General features: G+C 43.9%; 4 protein-coding genes across 4 annotated transcripts; 3 read left to right on the top strand and 1 right to left on the bottom strand.

Annotated features, from left to right (window-relative positions):
* Positions 1-2,284: 2,284 nt before the first annotated feature.
* LOC142877436 (cilia- and flagella-associated protein 20) lies at positions 2,285-3,838 on the top strand. The gene is made up of 6 exons (XM_076012073.1): positions 2,285-2,476; positions 2,777-2,856; positions 2,938-3,049; positions 3,142-3,330; positions 3,397-3,510; positions 3,599-3,838. The coding sequence occupies exons 1-6, from the start codon at positions 2,393-2,395 to the stop codon at positions 3,602-3,604; spliced, it is 585 nt and encodes a 194-aa protein (XP_075868188.1). The 5' UTR covers positions 2,285-2,392; the 3' UTR covers positions 3,605-3,838.
* Positions 3,839-3,985: 147 nt separating this feature from the next.
* On the top strand, positions 3,986-7,333 carry LOC142877435 (cilia- and flagella-associated protein 20-like). The gene is made up of 6 exons (XM_076012072.1): positions 3,986-4,736; positions 4,929-5,008; positions 5,097-5,208; positions 5,828-6,016; positions 6,141-6,254; positions 6,354-7,333. Exons 1-6 carry the CDS (start codon positions 4,653-4,655, stop codon positions 6,360-6,362), a joined length of 588 nt encoding a protein of 195 aa, XP_075868187.1. The 5' UTR covers positions 3,986-4,652; the 3' UTR covers positions 6,363-7,333.
* dgat1a (diacylglycerol O-acyltransferase 1a) lies at positions 6,690-18,250 on the bottom strand. The gene is made up of 17 exons (XM_076012070.1): positions 17,710-18,250; positions 16,217-16,304; positions 13,283-13,323; positions 12,774-12,859; positions 12,355-12,407; positions 11,995-12,100; positions 11,723-11,851; positions 10,936-11,010; positions 10,733-10,836; positions 10,581-10,619; positions 10,440-10,481; positions 10,292-10,336; positions 10,057-10,169; positions 9,921-9,986; positions 9,758-9,845; positions 8,595-8,657; positions 6,690-8,507 (listed from the first exon to the last, which is right to left on the bottom strand). The coding sequence occupies exons 1-17, from the start codon at positions 18,018-18,020 to the stop codon at positions 8,364-8,366; spliced, it is 1,593 nt and encodes a 530-aa protein (XP_075868185.1). The 5' UTR covers positions 18,021-18,250; the 3' UTR covers positions 6,690-8,363.
* Positions 18,251-18,813: 563 nt separating this feature from the next.
* LOC142877433 (TBC1 domain family member 20) lies at positions 18,814-25,679 on the top strand. Its single transcript, XM_076012071.1, has 10 exons — positions 18,814-19,054; positions 19,672-19,726; positions 19,898-20,028; positions 20,131-20,211; positions 20,619-20,805; positions 20,918-21,019; positions 21,215-21,356; positions 21,433-21,617; positions 22,382-22,491; positions 23,777-25,679. Exons 1-10 carry the CDS (start codon positions 18,985-18,987, stop codon positions 23,941-23,943), a joined length of 1,230 nt encoding a protein of 409 aa, XP_075868186.1. The 5' UTR covers positions 18,814-18,984; the 3' UTR covers positions 23,944-25,679.
* The last annotated feature ends 662 nt before the right edge of the window (positions 25,680-26,341 follow it).

The following is a 26,341-nucleotide window of genomic DNA, read 5'->3' as shown; positions in this document are numbered from 1 at the left end:
TGGACGTCTCCCTGGATCACTGGTTAAACTATTTATAGACAACTCTTATGGTCTGTGTGACAGATGCACCCAGTTTAGTTCCGTCCCTGTGCCTATAAATTTCTGAGAGGGATACGTTTCTGACTGCTGCAGAAGGTCTTTCCACTCTTCATCATCACCTGGAAGACGTTTTGATAAAACATGGCAGCACGCCTGGATTACCCCACACACACACACACACACACACACACACACACACACTCTCGACCCACTGTTCCGCCTTTGACTTCTCGTGAGTGTTCAAATAGTCATTTGGTCAATTAATGTGACTCGACATCAACAAAAGTTAAACGTGTGACGCCCGCTAATGAGGTAGTAGTGACTGACTCGTCAATCACTGTGCAGCAACTGAACGTGGACTTTGATAAACGCAACGTGTTGTAGCCCAATGTGAAAAAGACAGACACATGCAAACGTGACTGCAGAGCACCAGGAAACACAGAAGAAAAAGAAAAAAGAAGAAAAAAAATACAACCATGGGTGTGTTTGTCCTATGAAAGTAAATATATCAAATGAAACAAGCACAATCAAGAAAAAAGAGTCAGCACACATGTGAACTAATGTTTCTGTAACTCACCTGTCAACAATGTACAAAAGGTTCTGTCCAGTGTCTCAAGCTGCAATTCTCTAAGCTTCTAATATTTAAATGTTAAAAAAGGGAAACTTTCTGGAGGTCTCTCACTTTATTTCATCCTTTTCTTCTGCATGTGTCTCTGCTGTGGAGATGTAGGCGGGTCTGCACAAGTCATTGGACCTCCTACTCTTTTTTTGTGCCCCTCGTCTATAGTGCAATGTAGGCGTATACACAGTTTTTTTTTTTCATTCTGGCTCTTCTGTCACTATTTGTATCAACCGGCATGTTTGGGATTCGGTTCAAAAAGGAGAATGGAGGATATTTCACTTTTCGGATGTTGCACAGGTAAAAGCAGAGGGAAACAAAATGGTCCCATTTGGCCAGCTGACCACTGGGAGAATTGAACTAAAAAATCATCTCAAATATAGGTGAGGTAAAATGGGTAAAGAAGACATAAAGTATCAAGCAAAATGCCAAAATGGTCTCTTTTCTGGAAGTGTTTGATGCTCTAAAAACACCCAAGAACATCCTAGATAGTTGAATTCAAGGTTAATTGTCTTCAGGGTGGTCCTGCACTGAAGGGGTTTGGGGAGGGGCGGGGGGGGGGGGGGGGGGGGGGGGGGGTTAATGAAATATTTGTTTTTGTCTTTTTATTTTTGCCTTTATGTAAATACCTGAGTCAATTAGTGAAGAGAGCTGGATGAATGGCGGAGGGAACTGGACAAAACAATGTAAACAGACAGTCTTATAAAGCTGCCAGCTTGTGAACCAGCCTTGGAAGATTCATACACATGCTTGGAAGGAATGTAGAGAGAGAGAGGGAGGGAGGGAGAGCTCTGTGTGTGTGTGTGTGTGTGTGTGTGTGTGTGTGTGTGTGTGTGTAGAGATGGAAAGAAGACACGCTGCATTTATTTAAACTCAATTTTCAGTTAAACTAAGTCTGTCTGTCTGTCTGTCTGTCTGTCTGTCTCGCGGGATGTGCAGGACCTGTAAAATAATTGTTCTTTCACCCCACGGTAACTTTTGAATCATGATGTACCGGATTTAGTGAGGTGTCTGGCTTGTGTTTAACAGTTTCTCTGTTTACTTTAAGGTTTTGTCAGATTTTTCTGTCGACCTTTATTTTAAAGAGAAACTGGGTATGCAGTTCAATGAAATGCACCATTTTCAAAGAGTTAATTACGCGAGGAGTCCAAGATTTAAAAATAAAAATAAAATAAAATTACAATAATAACAACAAAAAATGTTTTATGCAAAATAAATTTTGAGGAAGATAATTACGCCTCGGGAGAATTGAGCAGATGTATTTTTGTTGTGGTCCCCTCAGAGACAAAATAATCGTGACATATTTGATTGAGATAAAATAATAAATGAGTGACGAGCGAGCCTCTCATTGTCTAATTGTCTGATGGGTCTGATAGCCAATCAGGACTTGCTTCAAGGTGCGTCATCACCAAGGAACCGTGAAGACAACTCAATCGGTTCCTTAGCGACAACAATATTTAACATCAAATTACCCATTATAAAATCTAAGATTTTCTGTCTAAACGTGAGGTGTATTAAAATATCATATATTCTGGCAAAATGTATTTTTTGTCCAACGGAAAAGCTTAAAATCTCCCGATGCGGAACGTTTAGTTTGTCCAACACGGAAGTGGTGTCGCTAGGAACGGAAACGAAAGCTGTAAACAAACGCATTGGTTGTTAGCAACCGTGTGGTTACCCAGAGTTGCACCCCCTTTTTAATCCTCGGTGGACGTATTACACATTACAGCAGAAATGTTTAAAAACACATTCCAGAGTGGGTTTCTATCTATTCTTTATAGCATCGGCAGCAAACCGCTCCAGATATGGGAGAAAAAGGTAAACGCAGACAACAATTCACTAAGTTAGCTAGTCGAGCGAAACACTGCTAGCATCGTGTCTGTCAGCGTTTTAATTTGTTAAAATTAGGATGCTTTTTTGCAGCAGCAGAAATAACGTTCGTTTAATTATTAGGTGCTATCTGAACTTGCTAACCGGTGTGAAATTCATCACTAAATGTATATATTTAAAATAATAATAATAATAATAATAATAATAATAATAATAATAATAATAATAAATAACATTTATTTGTCCGTGTTGCTAATTTGGTGAATCATCCGGGCACCGTCCTTTCAGGTGAGGAACGGTCATATCAAGAGGATCACAGACAATGACATCCACTCTCAGGTGTTGGAGGTTGAAGGAACGAATGTCAGGTGAGTTTGTGCTTTGCTATCCTAACGTTTCGCCGCTCAGCTTCCTCTTGTCACTCAGGATGACACCGTCTCGTTCTGCAGTACGACCTACATAACGTGTCCTGCTGACCCGAAGAAAACTCTGGGCATTAAACTTCCGTTCCTTGTGATGATCATCAAGAACCTCAAGAAGTATTTTACATTTGAAGTCCAGGTGCAGACTCAAGACCAGGATATGTTACATGGTTTGGTGAGGATTTACATTTTATGTGACTCGTGTTTTTCCTTCACTCCCATAACTTCCAGGTGCTGGATGATAAAAATGTCCGCCGGCGATTTCGAGCGAGTAACTATCAGAGCACGACGCGGGTGAAGCCCTTCATCTGCACAATGCCAATGCGGCTGGATGACGGATGGAACCAGATTCAGTTCAACCTGTCGGACTTCACCAGGAGGGCTTATGGAACCAACTATATTGAGACGTTGCGTGTACAGGTCAGTGCCTCTTCAAGTCAAAAAGTCTTTGATTTAAAAAAATTCTGACCCTTTTTTCATTTTTAGATCCATGCAAACTGTCGAATACGGAGAGTGTATTTCTCCGACAGACTCTACTCGGAGGATGAGCTACCAGCAGAGTTTAAGCTCTATTTGCCTGTCCAGAACCAAAAAGCTAAGGTGTAGACACACACCTACAACTTTTTGCTTCCTTAACATTTACAACATTTGATCTGACATCTGTCTGCCTGTCTTTCTCTTCTCGCAGCAGTAAACATCATCAACCCGCACCTTTTCTCTCTCAGATGTGAAGTTGAAGTTTGGCCATGGACGTTTCTCTGTGTGTAGACTTGTGATTAATTATAAATTGCTGTAAAATAATATAGTATTTTTGGAGTAAAATGTTCGAATTGCTTTCTTGTGTTGTTCTCTGCACAGAAACGTTTTTGTATGGACTCACCTACAAATTCTTTTGTATGACAGTCAAATTAAAAGTGAAAGGCGTGAATCCCCTTTGATCGACCCTTTTTTTTTTTTTAACATTAAAAGAGATTTTATCAATTTTAGCTGTATGCAGATGTGAGAAAGCATATTGTGAAACAAGATGAATGTTTATCCCCGTTTTCTGATGTCCCACTTGATCTCACATATTTTTCATACCAGTGAAACAAGATGAATGTTTATCCCCGTTTTCTGATGTCCCACTTGATCTCACATATTTTTCATACCAACATCATGATAAAACCACTAAACCCAGTCTTGGCTCCTGTAGATATTTGGAGGTGCAATATCCCAATAGGAACAAAATCCTGTCACAAAAAAAATAATATAAAAATGGGAGTAATTGTTTTGATATAAAGCATCAAAGATTCAGACAAACCAAGACGCATTCTTTCTTCTGAGAGGTTTAAAGGCAGCTGTTGTGTGGTATTACATGATTTCCATACTCAGCAGGAGCAGGTAAGGTTAGACAACAGAGAGCATCTGCCTCCAGTCTCCATTTCACCTAACCTGCATATCTGTGTACAGGGGAGGAAGGCAGAGTGCGAGGTGGTACCCGCACACTCAGGACTAACGCTAGAGCCACAGTTGTATGAATGAATTATCATCAGCTCATGGCTATCACTTGGCACCAGTGAATGGGGAGACTTCAAAGTTATAATTTTAACTTCTTGTCCATTTGAGACTTTGAAGTTAGAATTTTGAGATAAAAGTCAGCAAAGGTAGTTTTAAAACTCCAAATGTTTGGACCCATGTTTTAAAATTCTGAGAGTGAATTCAGAATTTTAATATTAAAGCCACAGACAAAACGCACAGAAAAGATGTTCAAAAACACATTCCAAGGCGGATTCTTATCAATTCTATACAGCATCGGCAGCAAACCTCTTCAGATATGGGAAGAAAAGGTGAGTTCCTGTTATGGCCGCTGTGTTCCTTTGGATAAGTGTTTAAATAAATCAGTTATTTACCTATGATGCTCTAAATGCAGTTTTTATGCAGTTTGCTTTACGAAGAATTAGAAGAAAGAATCCTTTGGGGTTCATATTTTCAAATGAAATAACTACTCCATACATCTAACACTAATGCTTGTGTAACAGGTAGAGAACGGCCACATCAAGAGAATCACAGACAATGACATCCACTCAGAGGTGTTGGAGGTAGAAGGGAAAAATGTCAGGTGAGTTTGTGTCTGGCTGCCTCTTGACGCATCAGTCGCTTTCTCTCCTGTACTTAAATAACATGTTCTTGTCTTATTGTTCTTTCAGCACAACGTACATAACGTGTCCTGGTGACCCCAGGAAGACTTTAGGCATCAAGCTCCCTTTTTTTGTTATGATCATTAAGGGCCTCAAGAGGTATTTCTCCTTTGAAGTCCAGGTAGGCACGCACACACACATCCCAGAATTGCAACTGGTGTTGCATGGTGCATGGTGCAACTAGTGTATCTAAAAAGCTATTATGAAGCATTTTTCACTGTTTGCTTTCAATAATGTTTTTAATATGTCAGTGACTGTCAGTGCCTGTCACCAGAAATAAGAGAGCTCCATCCTTTGCTTACTTTGCTGTTGCCACCCTTCAGATAGTGTTTGCTGAGGCATGCAGCCCAAGGAATACGCCCTCATACAACTCCCCCCAGATTAGGGTTAGGCCACAGCCCAAGACAGGTGTTGGCTCCACCATTAGAGGCCACCTTGTTTTTAGAAGGTCAACCTATGCATCAGTTTCAGCAGAAAGCCATGTTAATAAATTTTGCTTTTTTATTTTTTAGTGCAGGAGGGTGCAAACAGAGGGCTAATATGCTCCATTTTAGAGAACCTTAGAACACGATGTGACACTGGAGGACCTCAAAATAGTTCTAACATGAGACCTTTAAAATAGTAAAAATTCCTTCATAAAGATGCAGCCGAAACGTTCATGAAACCTGCACACAGAATAGTTTTGGGTTCGTTCAGGACACGCATCGCTCAGGCTTTTCCCTCAACTGTTCAACCGCCAGGTGCTGGATGATCAGAACTTTCGGAGGAGGTTCCGGGTGAGCAACTACCGAACCACCACCCGAGTGAACCCGTTCGTCTGCACGATGCCCATACGGCTGGAAGTCGGCTGGAACCAGATTCAGTTCAACCTGTCCGACCTCACCAGGAGGGCGTATGGGACCAGATACATTGAGACGCTGCGTGTACAGGTGGGCGTGCGGGAGCAGGGCCAGCTCATTACCATGGATTATTATTATTATTATTATTATTATTATTATTATTATTATTATTATTATTCTTGTTATTATTTTTACGTTTCCTGGTTCTCCTCAGATTCATGCCAATTGCAGAATAAGGAGGGTGTATTTCACAGACAGACTGTACTCAGAGGATGAGCTTCCTGCAGAATTTAAACTCTATCTGCCCATACAGAACCAAAAGAACAAGGTGACACACACACACAAACACACACACACCATCTGTTGATTTAACTGGTCATGCCTGGTCGTGCCTTACACCAGTCTGTCTCTGTGTGTCTCTTTCTAGAAACAGTAGAGATCTTCCACCAGCACTGTTCTTCACATCCTGATTTGAACCTCATTTCTTAGAAATGTATTGACTTCCTTAATAGAAGATGGATGGAAGTATGTATTTATTTGTATATATATATTTCTGGTTGTACCATATTTGTCCACTTTTGCCATGAATTGAAGCCTTTGTAATAGTATGTAAATTTGAATCTAGACATTTGAATGTGTGTGTTGTTTTTTCATTGACTTGATTAAATTAAAATTTCCTTGCATACAACTTAGTGGTCTCATCCAAAAACGACAACAAAAACGACAACAAACAACAAGAAAAACAGGAAAAAAAAAAAGGTCATTTCTCAAATATAAATAATCTTTATCAAATGACACAATTCATGTGAAAGGCTGTGAAAATTATCTTACATTTCCGCAGAACATGAAAATCTTCCGATTCCCCTGTACAGCAAGAACAGATTGGCAATACATTCATTTAATGTCGACACGCATCACACATTCACAATCGGGACTCTGAGAGCGTCTCAACTCAAAGCAGCATCTACAACTCAGATTCCAACAGCAGAAAGAATACGGATGAAGAGGTTGTTGGCTACAGGTGATTTAGAAAATAAGCAAGAAAAAAATTAAAATAAACAAAGATACCTCGCAATATCAAAATAAATTCCACTCTTATAGATTGCATTTTTTGTAGAGGCATGATGTGGTGGAAAATAAGAAACTGGAATATGAAAAAATTATGAAAATCCATGAAATGCATTATTAAGTGAATCCCGGCAATGTTTGGTTATCAGAACGCCACTCACGGACTGAGAGTCTTTGACTGGTTCTCCTGTCAAGCAGGACAGAATGCACAAAACATGCATACTGTTAACAAGACAGATTTGCACTGAAATGCATACTAACATGAAAATACTCCACGTTTCCTCATTAATTCAATTACAAAAAAAACAAAAAAATAGAACTCATCACTCTCTGGTGTTTTTAACATAAGCCAAAAATGCTTCAGCAGACGTGTAAACATAGGAATTACCCCCCCCCAAAAAAAAACAAAAAACAAAAAACAAAAACACAATGTTGAAAAAAATTCACATAACTTAAAACTTAAAACATTCATAACAATCCATTGCTCAGGTTGACAGCATGCATCTTTAAAGTGCAACAAAATAAACATTCATTGGCTCAAAATTAAATGGCTGATTATAAAAAGTAAAACCCCAAAATGGCACATGGTGAAAAAAAAAACCTTCTGAAAACTCAGTTGTGAAACAACAAAATGGAATAAAGCCAAAGCAAACAGTGCATCTGCAAAATGTCCAATATTGCACAAATACTGGTTTTCTACATCTCCCTCACAGCTCTTTCCTTCCACCTCCACTTCCTGTCTTTGACAGGTATTGACTTTTTTTTATATTAAAGTTCTAATTTGACATAACTATTAAATCTATGTAATACTAAATTATTTTATTGCCTCAAAAAGTGGTGAAACTTTGGGATTCATACGCAGGCTTCCTGGTCCTGCAACTTGATATTTTCAGTTATGATAGAAACTCTCTTTCTGCTATAGAGACGACGTTCTCGCCTTGCCGAGCAGACACAAGTTTGGTGGTCCTGCTGTGACGGACTAGTTTGGCAGTAATTCCCATTGGCTGCACAGAAAGCTCTGTTCAGCTGGTTCGAAGCAAGAGGCTCCCACTCCGGTGATTCATCCAGCTAATGAATTGTTGACCACAGTCCGAAGACGCTCCTGCATGAGGGTGAAGGTCTGGAATCGACTGTTCTACAGGTTTGCAAAGGACCTTTTTGTCGTCCTAGAGTCCAACTAAATCTGTCACGGACACATTGTGGTTTATTTTTCGTCGCTGAAAACCGGAGAACGCCGTCTTACTGGCAGGATTTTATGGCAGGTCGCTCACCGAGCGACTCTTTGGGCTGGTGTGTGTTCATGTCTCTTGCACGTTTTCATGTGTGCGACCGTTGGGAGAGCGTAGATTTTCGCCGAGTGGATGGTGGGCTACGCGGCGCCATAGTGAGTGACGTAGTAGTCGTGGACGTACATCAGCACGGCGATGGGCTGGCCGATGATGAGCGACATCCACACGGCGGCGTTTCCGTAGTTTCCGTTCAGGTAGCGGCTCACGAAGAGTGCCAGGGGAACCTGCGGGGAGAGGAGGAGGAGGGGACGCTACAAACGAGACGCTGCGAGGGCAGAGTGGGGAAAAGAGGGAGAGGAGAAGTGACGTACCTGAGTCATCATTCCCATGAAGGCCCACAACCGGAACATCCTCAGCGGAACACTCACCAAGAACTAGATAGTGAAGAAAAGAGTTAAGCCGCGTTCAGACTGCCAGCCAAAATCCGATTTTTAGCCCATGCAGATTGAAACCGGATGGCTCTATTGTAGACTGAACAGCCACAAATCATATGAAATTCGATTTTTGCAAAACTGATTGAAACCACCTTCGAGAGGTAGTTTAAAATCCTTTGGACAGATGCGTCTCAGTGTGAACAGCTCCATACACGCCGATGGGTTTTGACCGTCCGTGACATCACTCTACGCAACGCAAGACCCAATGCTCCCCACCAGAGGGCGCCATTCTAGGTGGCGCTCTCTGTAGTGTAACTCAGACTCATCAGTGTGTGGGGAGATAGCTCCATTCAAGCCAAGCTCCAGGCCATGTATCACAACAAGTGCCACTGTCGCAATGATATGACGCCACACACTACACAATATGCTGGACGACGCCTCCGCTCCAACGTTGTTGCTACAGCAACCTGTCAGATGGGTCAATAATGTGGCCCAGTCTGAACAGAGCCAGATCCCATTTGGACACTTGCTAAAGCCTTACAGCCTTAGATGATGAAAATAAAATAAAAAAAAACAACAAAAAAAAAACACTAAAAACTTCAGTCAATATGTAAAGGTTTAAATCCCAGCAGAAGACGAAAAACATCCCACAGTTGAAAAGGAATTTCAAAAAGAAGAGGTTGAAGAAAACTACAGAGAATGTTGATGAAAAAGAAGAAACAGCAAAAGTAGAAGAAAGTGGTGGAAGTGGTCAGTAACCCTGTGTTTCATTACCCATAGTCCAGCATACCCAATTCCCAACAAGTCGCATATGAAACAAAATGTCAAAGTATTTAAGTAGTATTTAAAACAGCAGGAGAAATGGATGATTAAAAAGTCGTACACAAAGAGACATAGAAGGAGTGGCTGAGAAGGAGAGAGCAAAACAGCTGGAGGAAGAAGATAAGGAAGAGAGGGTGAACAAACCACTCCGTTCAACGTCAACCTCACTCTTTGAGCAGAGTGTCACTGGCCTGTGGACTCCTGAGGACTTTGTGCACGTTAGCGGGCGAGTGCAAAACGCGTAAGAAGTGAAAGAAGAGTGAAGGTTGTGGCTCTACCTCGTGGAAGAAGGCAGACACCAGGAAGACGGCCGTCTGGGCCATGAACTTGTTGACTCCCTTCCTCAACATGGGCTTGTAGAAGTGTCTAAAACGCACAACTGATTAGAAACACACAAACACACTAAAGGTGCACATGGTCACACGTGCTTTCAGCGCTCACCTCAGGCACCACTTGTGGACTGGGATGTTCCAGTTGGCCCAGAAATATGTGACGGTCTCAGAGTTCCTGAAGGAAACGGGAATGATGGGGACCCCAGTGACATCCCGTGTTGTGTTGTGTTGCCATCCATACTCACCACCAGTCTTTGTAGAACTCTCTGTCTCCAAACTGCAGAAGCTCCGCAACAAAGTTCATGCAAGAGTGGAAGAACCAGTAGAAGAATATCAACCATATGAGATGGTTGGGGACCTGGGAGAAGAGAGGAGGTAGGAGGCCGAGGGAGAAGTCGGGGGGTAGGATGTCAAGGCAACATGGTCATCGCAACAAACCGAAATGTGAGATGAAGAGGGGAATGCTTGCACCGTACTCACCGCCAACTTTAGGAGGCGCTCCATCATTCTGGAAAAATCCATTTCCTGTGGCAATGAGTTGTATTTTCTTATCTTAACTTCTGTTTTTCTATTCCATGACATTCCATGACAGCAATGATGACGTAGAAATCAGTCATTTTGTACAAACCTGGAATGGTTTCATGGAGTTCTGTATTGTTGGAACCATCCACTGAAACACACAGAGACAAAAAGCGCTGACTATGGATGGCAGAAAACGTTTGAAAAATTGTCTGTGCGATCTGACCGGTGTGAGGCCGCTGTCACATACCTGCTGTATTAAGCCCACAAGAAGTTGCATAAGGAACAGCTGTGAGAAAGAACAAGTCAGAAGATATAAGCTTTTTTCTTTTTTTTTTTTTAAATAAAAAAATGAGTATGATGATAATGGAGAAGGTGCGCAGTGAGCGTCCGCCCTCTCACCAGCTCAAAGAGTCTCCTCATCAGGAACCTTTTGCGTATCCGCGGTGAACGTGGGAAGTTGAGCTGGTAGCAGAGGGTCGGAGCGAAGACGAAGTAGTACATGTCTGGCAACCAAACAGCAACAAGTGAAACTGTAAAGTCTCAATAAAGCACAGATAATGGTTCAGTTTGAGGCATGTGCATGCTGCTATCTTCGTGGTTACCCCTGTGGGTGAGGTTGCCGGGGTAGGAGACGTGCGCGTGCACCGTCGAACCGTTGGACTGCGTGACAGACGGACCTGGAAACCACAGACACGCACAGTTCACTCAGCATCGGGTCCTAAAAACCGATGGACATCAGTCTCATGAGCAACATTTTTGGCAAAGCAGCAGTTTGTCTTGCCGCCACTAGATGGGAGTATCAGCACAGGATCGAATAAAACTGGAACGCAAATCATTCATTCAATCATTCATTCATCCATCTTCTATACCCGCTTATTCCTATTCAGGGTCACAGGGATCTGCTGGAGCCTATCCCAGCTGTCATAGGGCGAAGGCAGGGTGACACCCTGGACAAGTCGCCAGTTCATCGCAGGGCCACATAGACACAGACAACCATTCACACTCACATGCACACCTACGGACAATTTAGAGTCTTCATTTGACCTCACATTGCATGTTTTTGGACTGTGGGAGGAAGCCGGAGAACCCGGAGAGAACCCACGCAGACACAGGGAGAACATGCAAACTCCACACAGAAAGGTCCCAGGAATCGAACCCATGACCTTCTTGCTGTGAAGCGGCAGCGCTAACCACTGTGCCACCGTGTCGCCAGATCGCAAATCAATTTAACAAAAACAAACAAATGTTTGAGCCATGATCGGATGTACTGACCTGGATTTCAAGAGTGCTCTTAGCTCCGCCTGCATACTTGGACCTGAGCGGTACAGCAACCCCCCCCCCCCCCCCCCACCCCCCCGCCAGTGGCTGCCTGTTGTTTACAACACTTACACGAGTACGAGCGCCTCAGTTTCTTGGCCTTCTCCTGTCGGATTTGTCGGCACCACCTGTTGGTGTCCTGGTAGGAGTACAGTTTGAGAAGCAAGACCGTGTAGATTCCGAGGGAGACGACGCCGCCGACTGAGGGAGGAGGAAGAGGAGGGAGATGAGGAAGAGGAGGGAGAGGAGGGAGAAGAGGAGGTTAACAGTCACTGTTTCAGCAGATTTCCAGAGGGAGGACCTTTCATTACCACGTGTAAAACTAGGTAAGTGGATTTTCATACCTGGGGTCACCGAGGGCAGGCTGAGCACAGTGACCGTGGGGAAGATCAGCAGGCTCGCCAGGTTGAAGATGTGGAGAATCAGTCCAGTGGTTTCAGAGATGGTGCCCTGGCAGCCGCAACATGTGCAAAAGGGATTTTGTTGGGTTATTTTGTTAAAAGTTTGCAAAAGTTTGATGAGACACTATTGGGTCTTCCCAACTGCACCTAATCTAAACCCCAGCAGGGGTGTGTGTGTGTGTGTGTGTGTGTGTGTGTGTTCATATCAGCCAGAAGAGGATTTTTGCGACACAAAGCCACGCTTTTTCTTCACATTTCCTCCCTGCAGCTGCAGGAAGTGAAGCCCTGAGCAGTAGCACTCACCACGGCCAGACGCCTCTCCACGTACAAGGCTGCCAGGATGAACACGTTTGACACTGGAACACAGTGGACAGACTTGTGATTAAAGTGTGAAAACACGTCAAGAGTTGTGAGTCAAGCGTTATTCATGAAGCGATTCAGTGGTTTGGAGGGATTTTCATGCACTTCGCCGTCACGTTTCAGCGGCTTCGGGGCTCATCGGTGCTGACTGAGGAATGACGACTGTCCTCTCGATCAGCCACTTCCTTTCTAAGCCTGATTGTTGTTAGAAGAGACTGTATTTACATACAATAAAAGCAGCTCCAGTGACACAGACCACGGGGGTGCTTGTGGATTTGCATACAGAACAAAGGGAGCACGACAGACTGTTTCACCAAGTCCGGCTTTACTTATCAGCCACCAGGCGTCCAAACACTACGTACCAATGATGAGGCAAGCGGCCGGCCAGCTATAGGGGTCCTTTAAGAAGAGAGACACGACCTGAATTGGGTCCACCAGGATCCCGTACCTTGGTGGAAAGAAAAAAAAAAGTTGGAAGACAGCGTTTTATCAAGACTTTAAGTGTATGAAAGTCTAAAAAAACGAGAAACAACAAGTCTGTCTGGGATTTGTTTTCTTAGCTTCAGAAAGAATGTTGGCCGGATTTGATTCTCATAACTTAGAGAGATCTGTTTTAAGGGCTGAACTTAACATCTATGAGATAAAAGCTCAGTCACATGCCTGAACCTGCTTGGAACGATGGGCATGAATCGAGGTCGACATCTTGGTCAACACTTTGTTGTACAGTGACACATTACATGATGAAGTTAAGAAGAAACAGTACAGCTGGTTGTATCACGGCTCTTGTGTACACGCATGAGTGTAGCTTTATCTGTGTGTGTGACTGTGTGTGACTGTGTGTGTGTGTGTGTGTGTGTGGGTGCGCACTCACTTGATAATGTTCTCCAAGAAGAGGCGTGCATTACTCAGCACCTTAGAGCAAAGCAACACCGGAGATTCAGCCAAAGTTTACAGTCAATAAGATGGAAACTGAGCATTTTGCTCATCAGCTAAACTGATGATGCTGTATTTTTGCCCTCCGCTAACCAAATACCACACTTTCATTTTTTCCCCCTTCTTTTTGTTGAGGATTCTTGCTGAAGTTTTTAAATGGCACATGTGCCAAATGCAATGAGCGATAATGTAATCGAGTAACAGGTCAAATGTCCGGCATCCACTGAATCCCTTTTTCACACTGATGTTAATCAACATTTGGCGTCACACCCTGCTGCCTGCCAGGTCAAGTAACCTTTCTTTATTATTATATTGAGTGTTCAAGGTCCAATGTCCAGCTCTATCTGGGCCATCAGTTATCTCAGAGATAAACCAATCGCATCTGAGGCAAGCTATACTTTGTGTGTATAATTTGTGTAGCGCATTTCAGATACAGGGAGAGGGGGTCGGGGGGTGGGGCATTACAATTGCAAGTTTAAAAGCAAGTGGAATTCATACTTGTAAGAGGCAATGTGACAGTGAAAACTAGCCAACTAAAAAAATAGCCACTGAAATAAAACAATAAATGAAAGCACAAAATTTGCTTTGATGCCATTTACAGGAGTGCGCTGCAGTGAACGGCGCACTTTAACGCACAGGAAACGCGGATGATTTGGCACATTGAGATCATGTGCCGAACCATCCGGAAGAAATAAGGCAACAGAGGTTAGTGTCACACGACAAGCTCAACGTTGGGTGGTCGTGATGTGCGGACGGCTCTGCTGTCCGGCCGCGACCTTTGCCTCAGTGACTTTTACCGCGTTCGATGGGGGAACTCTCACCTTGAGCACAGAAATTGGGACAGTGCCCCGTGCAGAGTATTTATATAGCGTGCGGGCAATGCCAATATTTTGCAATGCCGCACAGCTAAATTTGCAGAGAGAGACAGAGAGAGAGGGAGAGAGACAGAGAGAGAGGGAGAGAGACAGAGAGAGAGAGGGAGACAGAGAGAGAGAGAGACAGAGAGAGACAGAGAGAGACAGAGAGACAGAGAGACAGAGAGAGACAGAGAGACAGAGAGAGAGAGACAGAGAGAGACAGAGAGAGAGAGAGACAGAGAGCGAGAGAGACAGAGAGACACAGAGAGAGAGAGAGACAGAGACAGAGAGACAGAGAGACAGAGAGACAGAGAGACAGAGAGAGAGAGAGAGAGAGGCTTGAGCAGTGTGAGGTGCCTGGGCTGAGGCTGGGTGGTTCTGTTTCAGTCCAGCGGTCAACCATTAATTCCAAAGTTACAAGGTTTACTTTGGTCTTGTTATCTTCAAGATAAACGTCAAACCGTTTCCTCCTTATTGTCTGCAGTTTGAAGTGCATGTTAACGGTTGTTTTCCCTGCCTTTTTACGTTTTGTTTTTAAACAAATGTAAAAAGAAACATTAGGAATTTAATGGACAACAAAACCGACATGCAGGCAAGTTTTGCAGGTAAAACTGATGCAGACTTTCTCACTTGCAACGCAGATGTCGTAACAATATTTTCAAGTTTGGCCAACGGCCCCTCAGTCGGTCGCTGAGGAAAAACTATCACACAACACAGCTTGTAGAAGTCTGCACAGTTTCCACACTGCGGTTCCACTTGACACTCTTACAGTCTAAACCTCAAGACTTCCTAAAAATTGGCCAGACCTCAGCAGAGCAGACGGTCCCTGGTGACCCCCCCTCCCCTGGCAAAGCACAGGACGAGGTCACCGCGGGGACGCAAACTTTCAAAGATGGACCTAATCCCGTCGTGCCGGGCTGCAGAATGGCAACGGCTGATGGCAGAAGGACAAGAAAAACGCACGTGCACACGTGCGCACCACCGGAGGTGCAGACACTGTCAACAAACGCGGTGCAACCGTGCTTTGAAAAGCTTAAGCTGGTTTGTGCACAAAGTAAAAAAAAACTCAAAAAACTCAAAAAACTTTGAACTCTTTATATTATTCACGATTCTGTTCACAACAAGTTTTTTAATTGTCATTACGGCTGTTAAAAGTCTTCCTGTAAGTGGACGTTCAGAGGTGCCGCTGGGTGCCTTTAGGGACAAACATTTGACCTCAGCTGTTGGAACAGAGCGGACAGAGCTCTTTTGTCCTGGGGTGACCCTCAGGCTGGGACCTTCACCGCCTGTGTCTGTTGCGCTAGAGCCGAAAGAGAGATTCTGAATCTGCCGCGACATGACCCTAGATTGAAAGGCCATATATTGCAACCATTTTCAGATTTGGACTAAACAGTTTTTTTGTTTTTTTTTATTGAAATGTCTCCCGTGCATCCAAGAATAGTCTCTTCGCCTCATGTTTAAATTTGGAACAGCAGCCGAGGAGGAAGTTCGGTCGTGATGAATGACAGAGACGGCGTAAGATGCAAATGGTTTTATAATCCATTTGGGCATGCATTTAATTTAAAAAGCACGGACAAAAAATAGATGAAAATGGGATGCACCCTGTAGCCAGTCGCCTTCTCCATGGAGGTTGAAAGGTTGGAAGAAAAGTCTCCCCTCGCAAGTCCCCAATCTGGGAGATTGCCCAGTGTTCTCATTCAAGTCAGTAATATGTAACCGTGCATGCGCATGCATGCATTTGGATCTACTAGTGTGAGAAAGAATGACAGGAGAAGAAGAAAAAGAAGAAGAAGAAGAAGAAGAAGAAGAAGAAGAAGAAGAAGAAGACAGACACGTTTCTTCGGCAGTTAGAGACAGTGGGTTCAACAGGAAGTGACAGTAACCTCCAACACTAACCAACCAATGGAAGATGCTGACTGCTCTCACACTGTGGTCCAGAGGCTTGGTGTCGCAGTCACTTTTAACACCTGCCATGCAATTGTAAGCGCAGACACAGGACGGTCAGTGTTACTCACCAGCATGACGACGCACCAGTTGAGGATTCCTCTGTAGTTGCTGTAGCCGCTGGCCGAGCTCAGGAGAGACTCCTGCAGGACGTGGCAACTGCACACACACACACACACACACACACACACACACACACACACACACACACACACACACACACACACACACACACACACACACACACACACACAGGCAACAGGCTGGTTATTATTTTTTTTATGGGATGTGGACCTCTTCACGTTCCTGGCCGGCCGTTGGTGTCCGGGAGCGCCAGGAATCAGATCCTTGTTTATCGAAGGAGGACACAGTGGACCTGAGCGAGGTTTGATTGTTGCCATTTCCCAGGGTGCACATGACGAAGGAGAAACGTTCCTGCTGAAAATCCAATCCTGTTTTTTAATTTTTACCTGGATTTTACACGATTCAAGCTGGTATCGTGCAAGACGGATGGCAGGGGTTCAAAGGGAACACAGTGTGACAGTAACATTTGTCAACCGCATAGTTTGCCAGAAACAATGACGGTACAAAATGCCCTGGTCATATTTACAAAGACCCAGTAAACCCAGTTAAAGTGAGCAGTGGTGGCTGCCTGGATGGAGTTCTCAATCTCCATAAGTGCATTTGGTAACAGACCCTGACCAGGATTAACCTTTGAATATATGTTTCTCTCTCACTGCTATATGGCACACTCCCCATTGATGATACAATGTAGGTCTTAATGTTTGTCTTATGTGCTGGTTTGTAATGTTTTGTAATTTGTGGATTTGCTTGCCTCCACTTCCATGACATTGTTTGGTTTTCATATTAAATAATCCAGGGCTAATGACTGGATTTCCTCATGCCTGTAGCCCTGTTCAAGTGCCGGAATGCAACACTAGAGAACCCAGGCTAAAATAAGGCGAGAATACACAACTACATTATGGGAGTGAGGGAGACATCAAAAAGCAAAGTTCAGTGAGATCACCGAAGCGCAGGCCAGGCCAGGTCAGTGTGATGAACGTGCTGGCACGAGCGTGGCGCACGAGCATATTGCAAAAGCACATGGCACAGTTGCTGTAACCCAGACTGTTTACCACAGCTCACTGGAAATTGTCCAATTATGAGGATTTCCATCACGTACTGGCACAGATGTCTGGACTGTTGAAAAAACACCCCAAAGCAGAGCAATGTAGTTATAATAAAGGAAGATTGTGGCAGATTGTGTGAGTGGATGCCAGCACCAGAACCACAGAAATTCTAAGCTTTTAAGGGGTGGAAAAAGTGAACTTCGAGTCTTAACAGTTCACATTGTGCTGATTCACTGCAAACTGTAACCCAGAGTGGGCAACCACAAGACATTCAGTGTTGGACTGGATGAGAAAAGAGGGCCACATGAAAGAAAGAAAGAAAGAAAGAAAGAAAAAAAAAAAAAAAAAAAAAGAACCACAGTATGGAGGTAGACAACACATGACTGAAAAAGGGCAGCGACGTCTCTGGTGCTGCTTCTGGAAATAACGGTTACCTGAGCCTCTTCTGGATCTCCTCCACCGGTCCTCCATGGCTCTGCGGGTTCTTCGGCGTGTTGACGGCTTCGTGCTTCCCCAGCAGCACCGTCTGCCGTGGTGTGTCAGCCCTCCCATTGTACTGACTGTCGCGCTGAGACGCCTCGTCCGCCTTGGCCCTGGCTGGAAACGGTGGCGGTTTGTCCGCAAGATCCTGCTGCTTGCTGCCGTTGGCTTGCTTGTTCACGCCGGGCGCTCCGTTGCCGCCGCCGTGGATGGTGGTCCTCCTTCGGCGGCTGGCGGGCCCTCTTATCTCGGCTCTCTCGCTCATGTCGGCAGCTCCAACCACGCAAAAATAATAATAGGTTGTTTTTTTGTTTTTTTTTTGTTTTTTAAATGGCAAAAAAAAAAAAAAAAATTCTCCTGTGATCTATTTTTCTACCTGTCACACATTCTTGGTCGCAAGGTGCTCATGGCCGGAGCTCTACAGAAAGAGCGGCGGACTGCTCTCGTACCCTGCCGCGACAGTGTTTGTAACGATAAGGCGTTTCATCACTACGACTCAAGGTGCAAATGACAGCACCGGGTTGCCAGGTTTGTGTTTCATCTTCATATCCCCCGATCGAGTGAACTTCCGGATAAAGGGTTTCGTGGTTTCGATTTGTTCTGGGGCTGAGATTGAGTCGCATGCAATTATTTCAGATTCTACTAAAGTCGTCATATTTTTCTTTCGATTTTTATCCCCTCACCATTCAAAGATCAATGCCTAATTCTGCATTGTAATCACATTTTTGATTGAGAAAAGCGAAGTCCTTCCTCTTTTTAAACTAAGATTATGTTATATTTTAGATTCTGGAGAATTTGACGTTTTATACATTTGAAATCACAGTGTCATTGGCGAAAAAAAAATACAACGATAACACTGCAACTGTGAGGAAACCCCAGTGTCTCTCAAGTTAATAAAATAATAGTAATTAAAATAAAAAATAAAAAATAAAACTTGCAGCACATAGGAACTACAAAACTACAGAAACCGACCAGGTCCTCCTGCCGCATGGTACCATTGGAGCCAATTGTCGGTTAATCTGGTATCACGTGTTCCTTCTGACCAATCGCAGTGTGGCTGAGTTATTAAGTTAGTTAGGCTCTCTGTGACAGCTGTTAGGAGAGTTGACCTGGCACTGCTTGATATTTTCAGTCTTTTAAAACCCGTTTAGGTACTAATTTCGCCTATTATGTAACTGGCTTATGGCACAGAACGCACTTGTTCAGTCAGTTGTCGGCTTTTAAAGGGAATGAAAAGGCTAAAGAGGAAGAAACAAAACGCAGGAGTTGGCGCAACTGAGAATGGATGTGTCACGAAAGGTAAGTCACCCAAAAAGAAGGTAGTGTTTTGTAAACGTCTCGGGGCATTCACATACATACTGCCCTTCACTCTTAGCCAGTCGTTTGTTCACTGTGGTTAACCAGCAGAATTTGAAACGCACACGGCGAAACTCGAGCAGTCTCGTGTCTGCGTGGCAAACTGTTACCACTGTACATAATGCTGTTACCGCTCCAAGCTAGCGTCACACAAACCATAGAAGAAGACGCACATGACCCTAATACCCTGAGAAATGTTGCGATTTCCCCCGTTAGTCTCAGTAAGTTCCTAAACTTTATTACCAGGCAAGCTTTCCCACTGTGCAGAATGCGATCAAAAGAAAACCGCTGCCCTTGTTTTCGCTCTGCAGGAAAATGAACATGTCTGTTCCGCACCACATTTTGTGTTCAAACACTGGACTTCTAATTGCAGCTAGACATTTCACAAGTAATTCATTTTAAATACAAGTTTATGTCATATAGTTTCACCAGATATGAAAGCTTTTTTTTGTAGCATGCATGTTCACATTTTTGCAGGCTTTTGTCTCTTATTTCTGCTCCTCACTCGATTAAACGGTTCTTGATTCTTAAAGTGTCACACTGTCTCCCACCTTTTGCAGAATCAGATAATGGGAAGAAGCAAAAGTTGGCACAAATCCATCAGGCTCTAATCAGGTGAAGTTCTTAGTCACAGATTCCCCTTCCCCTGTGTATTGCACCCACTGTCTCACACTCCTTGGATTGTGTCTTGGGTGAAGTTGAATACCTTCCATTGTAATTTAATTGTAAAACAAGCTGAAGCATTACTTGAAAAATGCTGAACAATTCTCACTTTTGGATTTGCAGTGATCCAGTGGACATTGAAACGTTGAGGAATGCAGCAGCCAGTAAGGGAGGCCTGCTCACAGATGAAGTCAGGAGGAAAGTCTGGCCCAAACTCCTGAACATCAATGTGTATGAGCTGCCTCATAAACCTGGTCAGTGACTGATTTATGCAAATTTTAAAACTAAAATGTAACTAATAAAAACTAAAGCTAGTGTGTAATTTAATTTGATTTACTAAACGTCTTCTGTTGTAGGCCGAGATGTGAGAAAGAATCATAAGGACTACAACCAAGTGGTCTTGGATGTCAGGAGGTCCATGAAACGATTTCCCAAAGGTGTGTGCATTTCCATCACAATTTATGTTATTTGTAATTTTATTCTTGTTAATATCTGCACAAGAAACAACTGTAAAACACAGTGTGCACACATGCTGAAGGTTCATACTGGATGTGGCAGATAACCTCTGTTATCTGGTGAAAATCTCAAATCCAGAAGCGAGCCAAGTTTCCAATTTGGCTCAGCTGTCGTTTGTTTGTTTTGCTGTTTAAAACATGACATAATGTTTGCTGCACTGTGTTTTTGTTTTGTGTCTTTTTTTTTTTTCTTCCCAAATTGGAAATCAAAAAATAAAATGAAGATGTTCATAACCAGCAGCTGTCTGGGTCAGTGAGAACCCCGTGCTCTCTCCACGTGGAAGGCCATTCAGTGAGGCTGCATGTGCTGATCCTTGGCTTTTCCCCAGGTATGCCGCCGTCAGAGAGGGCTGTGCTCCAGGAGCAACTGATAGACATCATTCTGGACGTCCTGAAACGTAACCCGCAGCTGTACTACTACCAAGGCTACCATGATGTCGCCGTCTCTCTGCTGTTGGTTGTCGGGGAGCGAATGGCCATTGCCATGCTGGACACGCTGTCAAATTACCATCTCAGGTTGTTCTTGTCAATGGAATCCCACCTTTAGATCAGTTGGGATAATATAAGCCATATTGACAGTCATTCGTAAATAACATTTGCATGCTGTGTTTGTCTCCACGGGCCGCAGGGATTTCATGGATCCAACCATGGACAGCACAAAACACATTCTAAACTATCTGATGCCAATTTTGGAACAGGTGGACAGAGAGCTCCATGACTTCATGACAAGGTAATGCAAACACGCCTACCTGCTGGGTATTTTTTCTTTTCAGTTTCAGGACTGACCACTAGAGGTCATCAAAGTGTTATTTGTAATGCACTAGCCTCATTCTCAGTACAACAGCACTAAACACAGTTTTCACATTTCCCAGGAAGAAATCGATGTTTTTTGTTTGACGCGCTACACGTGTACCTTTCCTGTCAGAGCTGAGGTGGGGACCATCTTTGCACTGTCGTGGCTCATCACATGGTTTGGCCACGTGCTCTCAGACTTCAAGCACACCCTGAGACTTTACGACTTTTTCCTCTCGTCGCACCCGCTGATGCCCATCTACCTTGCCGCCACGGTAAAGAGTCGTAGAAGCCGGTGTACAAATCACAGCTTCTGGTGTTGAACCTGTTCTCCCGTCTCTTGCTCCTCAGATCGTGTTGCACAGAGAGAAGGAGGTGAAGCAGAGCGAGTGTGACATGGCCATGGTCCACCACCTCCTGTCTCGAATTCCCCAGGATCTCCCGTACGAACTGCTGATATCGCGGGCACAGGACCTGTTTGACCGGTTCCCGCCGTCGCTTCTGGCCAAGAGAGCAGCTCTGCAGTCGCACAAGAGGTGAAAGGAGCACTTCAGAAAGTGAAAACACATATTTACACATTTTTGGTGATCACATCCAAGGTAGCTGGTAAAAAAAAAAAAACGGTTAAATATCTGTTTAAACTAAAAGTAGATCTCATACAGTGCCTTTGCTATGATTCCCAGACGGTTAAATGAATGTTGATGTAATTTCCTCAATGGCCAACAGAGGGTGTTTTACAAAGGGTGCTCTACAGAGGGTGCTCTACAGAGGGTGCTCTAAATCGCGCCAAGGTGTGTGTGTGTGTGTGTGTGTGTGTGTGTGTGTGTGTGTGTGTGTGTGTGTGTGTGTGTGTGTGTGTGTGTGTGTGTGTGTGTGTGTGTGTGTGTGTGCAGACAGACAGGTGAAACATACACACACACAGAGAGGGAAACCATATTTTTTCTAAATTGAGAGCGATGAATCCATAAGACGTTCTCTCTCTACATCAGTCTCCCCCTCTCTGTCCTTGAGTTTTCATCAGCTCCATCCTTCACAGCAGGAAGTGACATTACCTCTGCGAGCTGTTGACTCGGCCTGAAAGTTACGCGCGTCCCATGAATGCGTCACCATCATGGCTTTCAATAAACAAGATAGAAAGAAAACGAAAGAGTCGTAAAACGTAAAAATGACTGACTTGTCTTCATCCGTCTTCGTGCTCCTCGGTCCTCCTTCACGTTCGTGTCCAGTGACTTTCCCCGACTCCTCCCCCACCGCCCCTAACCTCGCTCCATTCCCCCCTTTCCGTCCGTTTCTTTGCCAGTATCTCCATCAGCACCTTCCAGATGTTCCAGCTCTCCACCCTCGACCAGAGGCCCGACTCTGTTCTCCAGCGCCTCACCAAGACTCCCGGCTCCACTGCCTCCGGACAAGGTAAAAAAAAAATCAATAGTCGCTATGCCAGGTTTGTTCAACATCATTACTGATATATTCAAATATATTTAGAGATGAAAGCCAACTTTTGAACTGTAAGAACGAGGGTTCCACTTGCTGATCCACACCATTTAATTCTTAACAATGCGCAGAGAGTAAATGTTCCTCCCCCTGCCTCCCCCTTTTGTGCCAATTAATAACAAGATACCAGAAGGTTTAGCACCCCCATCAGGCCAATCAAGATTAAATTTAAATTTCCTACCAAAACGGAACAAAGAGATGGTTATTCCCTCTGGTTTCATGAAGATGTGATCTTTGGTGTCGCGCGTGTTGTACAGGCAGCCGCCAAACGTGCCGCTCCAACCCCTTCAGGCCAAACAGTGTGATATTGAAATTGCTGCACATTATTCCCTGTTGTTTCATCAAAATTCAATTAACGGTAAAAGAGATGAAGTGCAAAACATACAGAGAAAGGGCAGATCTATAGCACCCCCTGTGGCAGAAACTAAATTGAATGTTGTTGTTTTGTTTGGGGGTTTTAACAACTGATGACTATTGGCTGCTGATTGGACTCAAAGCCTCATTGTGTCTTTATGGGCATTTTATTATGATAGTAAATCTGAGTTATTGCCCTCATTAAGGTGTTTATTTTTAGTTTAGGTTTTCAAATTCTATTCACTAAATACTATTGCACACTGGATGATATTTATTGATGCAAATGATTTGCATGCAAATATGTTTTCAACCTACTTTCAGGAGTATTTTTTTTCCATGCAGAATGCGAAACACTACATCATGAAAAAAATGATCTATTTTTTTCCTCGGTCTCAATTTTTCAAACTTCCACACTGCAGACAAATGCCTCAGTCAATCACAATGGTAGTTTAGTGCCTTCCAAAGCGTTTCCTTCTGTCCTGTTTTCCCCTCGTTGCAAAAATCAATGCTGTGGCTTTTGTGAAGAACGTCTTGCTTCCAAACGTATCGCATGTGAGCGTTTCACATTTCTACCATATTTCTTCTTTTTCATATTTCACTTTTCATTTTTGTTTATTTGGGCGACGTGGTGGTTCAGTGCTTTGCACTGTCACCTCACAGCAGGAAGGTTGCGGTTCTGCAGGGATGATTTTCTAGCAGTGTGTGTGTGTGTGTGTGTGTCCGTGGTGAATCTTCCTCATCCGTTGCCCTCCGTGTGTCCCGTCTGTACCTCACAGTCATCTTGACAACCCTCAAACTCTGACCCCACCCTCTTTGTTCTGCTCCCCCGTGTATCCTCTCCACGCTCCAGGCCTGGACGCGGTCCTGTCCCGGGACGGGGGCCGGCTGTGGGGGGAGGGGAACAGGATGGTGAAGATGGCCGTGTGGGGGCTGTCGGCCACGCTGGGGGCGGCCGTGTTCGCTGTGGCTCAGACGGCCATGGAGTGGGGACCCGAAGTGTTGCTGCAGCTGTTCTGAAGTCTCAAGCGAAGCGGATTCAGTCATGGACTCGCACTGGACACGCTTTGTCCAAAGTGTGGGAGAACTTGGATGCGAGAAGCCTCAAAATGAGAGTCACAGGTTGCGAGTTTGCATGTTTGTGTTTCCAAAAACAGCAAAAATGTGTGTGTGTGTGTGTGTGTGTGTGTGTGTGTGTGTGTGTGTGTGTGTGTGTGTGTGTGTGTGTGTGTGTGTGTGTGTGTGTGTGTGTGTGTGTGTGTCCTGGATGTTTGAACGTGAGTGATAACCGAAGAAGCTCATTGACTTTTTTCCAAAAAAAACAATGCCTCGACCAAAGCATTTGTTCCACGCCACTGGTCAAGTTGATAAAATGACCACACAAAGACAAAAGCGGGGCAAGAAAGCGACTCTGAAAAAGACGCACAGTGACTTCAGAGACTGATGGGGAGCTTCGCAGGGCTTTAATTGAATTAGTTAATGGTCTTCCTCGGCTCTTGCTCACCCGTCGCTCCCGCCGCAGCATTTGTTACACGTGTCCCATTGTGTGTCACGTGAGCGGAGGCTTCATCGGATCTGCTCTCGTTCTCCCCACGCTCCCTTTGTTAGATTTCACTCTCTGCAGCAAGTTGCCCCACAGGCCAAAAAAAATAAAAAGTGCCCCCATTCAACAGCCGCAGCTCTTGAAATACAAATTATTAAAGAGAGACGACGATGTGATGTTTTCTGCTGAGAGCTTCCAGTTGTGAGCAAAAGAGGACGGGGGTGGGGGGGGAATTTCAGCTGGCGTTCCACAGGTTTTAATGGCTTTACTTGGAGCGTCAGCGAATTTGCATTTACACTTGAGTTTAATATGCAAGAATGAGCTGTTGCTCCTCCACGGAGAGAACATTTTGCAGCAGGCAGAAAGCAGCACATTTTGCAGGATGTATTGAAATGCGGCCTCTTTTATTTATATATTTCTTTTTTTTTTCTTTTTTTTTTTTTTTGCTCCAGCATGTTATTTTTGTATTGGCTCAGGCAATTTTTCAGGACGGTGTGCCCCTCCCACCTCCCTCCAGTGCTGAGTGAATATGGGAAAGACACCACTACTTTATTCCTAAAATATTTAGTAGGTTTGCTTCTGAATCTGGCCCCCATCAGCCTTCAACAAACCTTCTGCATACAAACTCGTCTTCCACTTCTTCTTTTTTCTTTCTTTCAAGATTTCAACTGTGAAATCTTTTGAAATTAGATTTTAGCCATGAATTTTTTTTAATGTGATTATTAAATAAAACAAGGCATAATCTACTTGCCTCTGTACTTTACCCAGAAAGTTTGACAAACGGTTGAATTTGAACACGCAGTGGAGTTTTTGACTCTCAAATGTAATCAGGTCTCGCAAGCAGAAAGCGGCAGCATCAATAATCCAGGCCGTTTCCACCTGAGATACATACACACGTAGAGATCCGGGGGTGGGGGTTGGGGGGGTGCTCTCTCCAAGCAGAAATACACGCTGTGGTTGTCTGCTCACACAGATGAAACATTTATCAGCTTTTACTAGCCTTGTAGTCCAGCTGCTGCATATGTTAACACAACTCTGCCGGAGTCGCAACACTCGCCTCCACTCTTCTCCCGCTGTCTGATACCAGACCTGTGGAAAAGGTGTTGCACACTTGGAACAGTTGGTCGTCTTGCAGGGACGATTGTTTTTTTTTTTTTTTTTTAATTTGTGCAACTGTGAGCTCCGTTTATACAATTAAAAAAACAAACAAAAACACTGTTAGAGCAGTGAATGAAAGCGGAGCCGTCCAGAAAGTCGGTGGGATTGCAGAGCCAGTCAGTTGATCAGTTATTGCTTCGTTGTGTAATCACATGTTGCCATTTTAAATATGGCATTGTGATCGTTAATACCCAGTCAAGTCAAATCTATTAGTGGTCTTTGGCTTGGCTAGAGGAGGCCTCAACAGGTCAGTTGCAATTCAGACGTGCCAATCAGTCGTTGAGCTGTGGTCATGTGTTTGTTTGTTTTTGAATTTGCCTTAATGCGCCTCAAGGTGCACATCACGTGCACGGTGTGATGAATTCAAATTGACGTTTTTGTGTGCCTGTGTGTAAATTCTCACCAGCCTATTTATTGTTAGTGCAACTATCTCTTGCGGTACTTATTTAGTTATTGTATTATTATTTGATTGAATGTGTATTTAAAAGCACTTGCAAATGTAATTACGTTTGGGATTATTGAGAATGTGAAAATTTATATCCTTTTTAAAAAAAAAAAGAAAATTATTGGTGATTGTTATTTTTTACAAATGAGCTTCATTGTGTTTTGCCAGATTGTTTAATTCAACATTTTGGTAGAAACATTCTTCTCTTGCTCAGCGGTTTTGGTGACATCAGTCCTCTGTCATGCCTGCAGCTTTAAAAAGACAAAACTTTT

The sequence above is a fragment of the Nelusetta ayraudi genome, unplaced genomic scaffold (genome assembly GCF_046127955.1).
Source record: "Nelusetta ayraudi isolate G7.1 ecotype Tasmania unplaced genomic scaffold, CSIRO-AGI_Nayr_v1 ptg000135l, whole genome shotgun sequence".
Lineage (NCBI taxonomy): Eukaryota > Metazoa > Chordata > Actinopteri > Tetraodontiformes > Monacanthidae > Nelusetta > Nelusetta ayraudi.
The sequence above is the reverse complement of the archived record's forward strand: the minus strand, read 5'-3'. Positions and strand labels throughout refer to the sequence as shown.

What these genes read in the sequence shown, in the direction of transcription:
- LOC142877435 (XM_076012072.1), top strand. Translation starts at nt 4,653, where the DNA reads ATGTTCAAAAACACATTCCAAGGCGGATTCTTATCAATTCTATACAGC. An exon ending in ATTTCTCCTTTGAAGTCCAG is followed by an intron (nt 5,209 to 5,827) that starts GTAGGCACGCAC and finishes TTCAACCGCCAG; the next exon opens with GTGCTGGATGATCAGAACTT. An exon ending in TTGAGACGCTGCGTGTACAG is followed by an intron (nt 6,017 to 6,140) that starts GTGGGCGTGCGG and finishes GGTTCTCCTCAG; the next exon opens with ATTCATGCCAATTGCAGAAT.
- LOC142877436 (XM_076012073.1), top strand. Translation starts at nt 2,393, where the DNA reads ATGTTTAAAAACACATTCCAGAGTGGGTTTCTATCTATTCTTTATAGC. An exon ending in GTTGAAGGAACGAATGTCAG is followed by an intron (nt 2,857 to 2,937) that starts GTGAGTTTGTGC and finishes CTCGTTCTGCAG; the next exon opens with TACGACCTACATAACGTGTC. An exon ending in TTGAGACGTTGCGTGTACAG is followed by an intron (nt 3,331 to 3,396) that starts GTCAGTGCCTCT and finishes TTTCATTTTTAG; the next exon opens with ATCCATGCAAACTGTCGAAT.
- LOC142877433 (XM_076012071.1), top strand. Translation starts at nt 18,985, where the DNA reads ATGAAAAGGCTAAAGAGGAAGAAACAAAACGCAGGAGTTGGCGCAACT. An exon ending in CCATCTACCTTGCCGCCACG is followed by an intron (nt 21,357 to 21,432) that starts GTAAAGAGTCGT and finishes CTTGCTCCTCAG; the next exon opens with ATCGTGTTGCACAGAGAGAA. An exon ending in GCTCTGCAGTCGCACAAGAG is followed by an intron (nt 21,618 to 22,381) that starts GTGAAAGGAGCA and finishes TTTCTTTGCCAG; the next exon opens with TATCTCCATCAGCACCTTCC.
- dgat1a (XM_076012070.1), bottom strand. Translation starts at nt 18,020, where the DNA reads ATGAGCGAGAGAGCCGAGATAAGAGGGCCCGCCAGCCGCCGAAGGAGG. An exon ending in ACTGGTGCGTCGTCATGCTG is followed by an intron (nt 13,324 to 16,216) that starts GTGAGTAACACT and finishes CTTTGCTCTAAG; the next exon opens with GTGCTGAGTAATGCACGCCT. An exon ending in ACTCCATGAAACCATTCCAG is followed by an intron (nt 10,337 to 10,439) that starts GTTTGTACAAAA and finishes TCATTGCCACAG; the next exon opens with GAAATGGATTTTTCCAGAAT.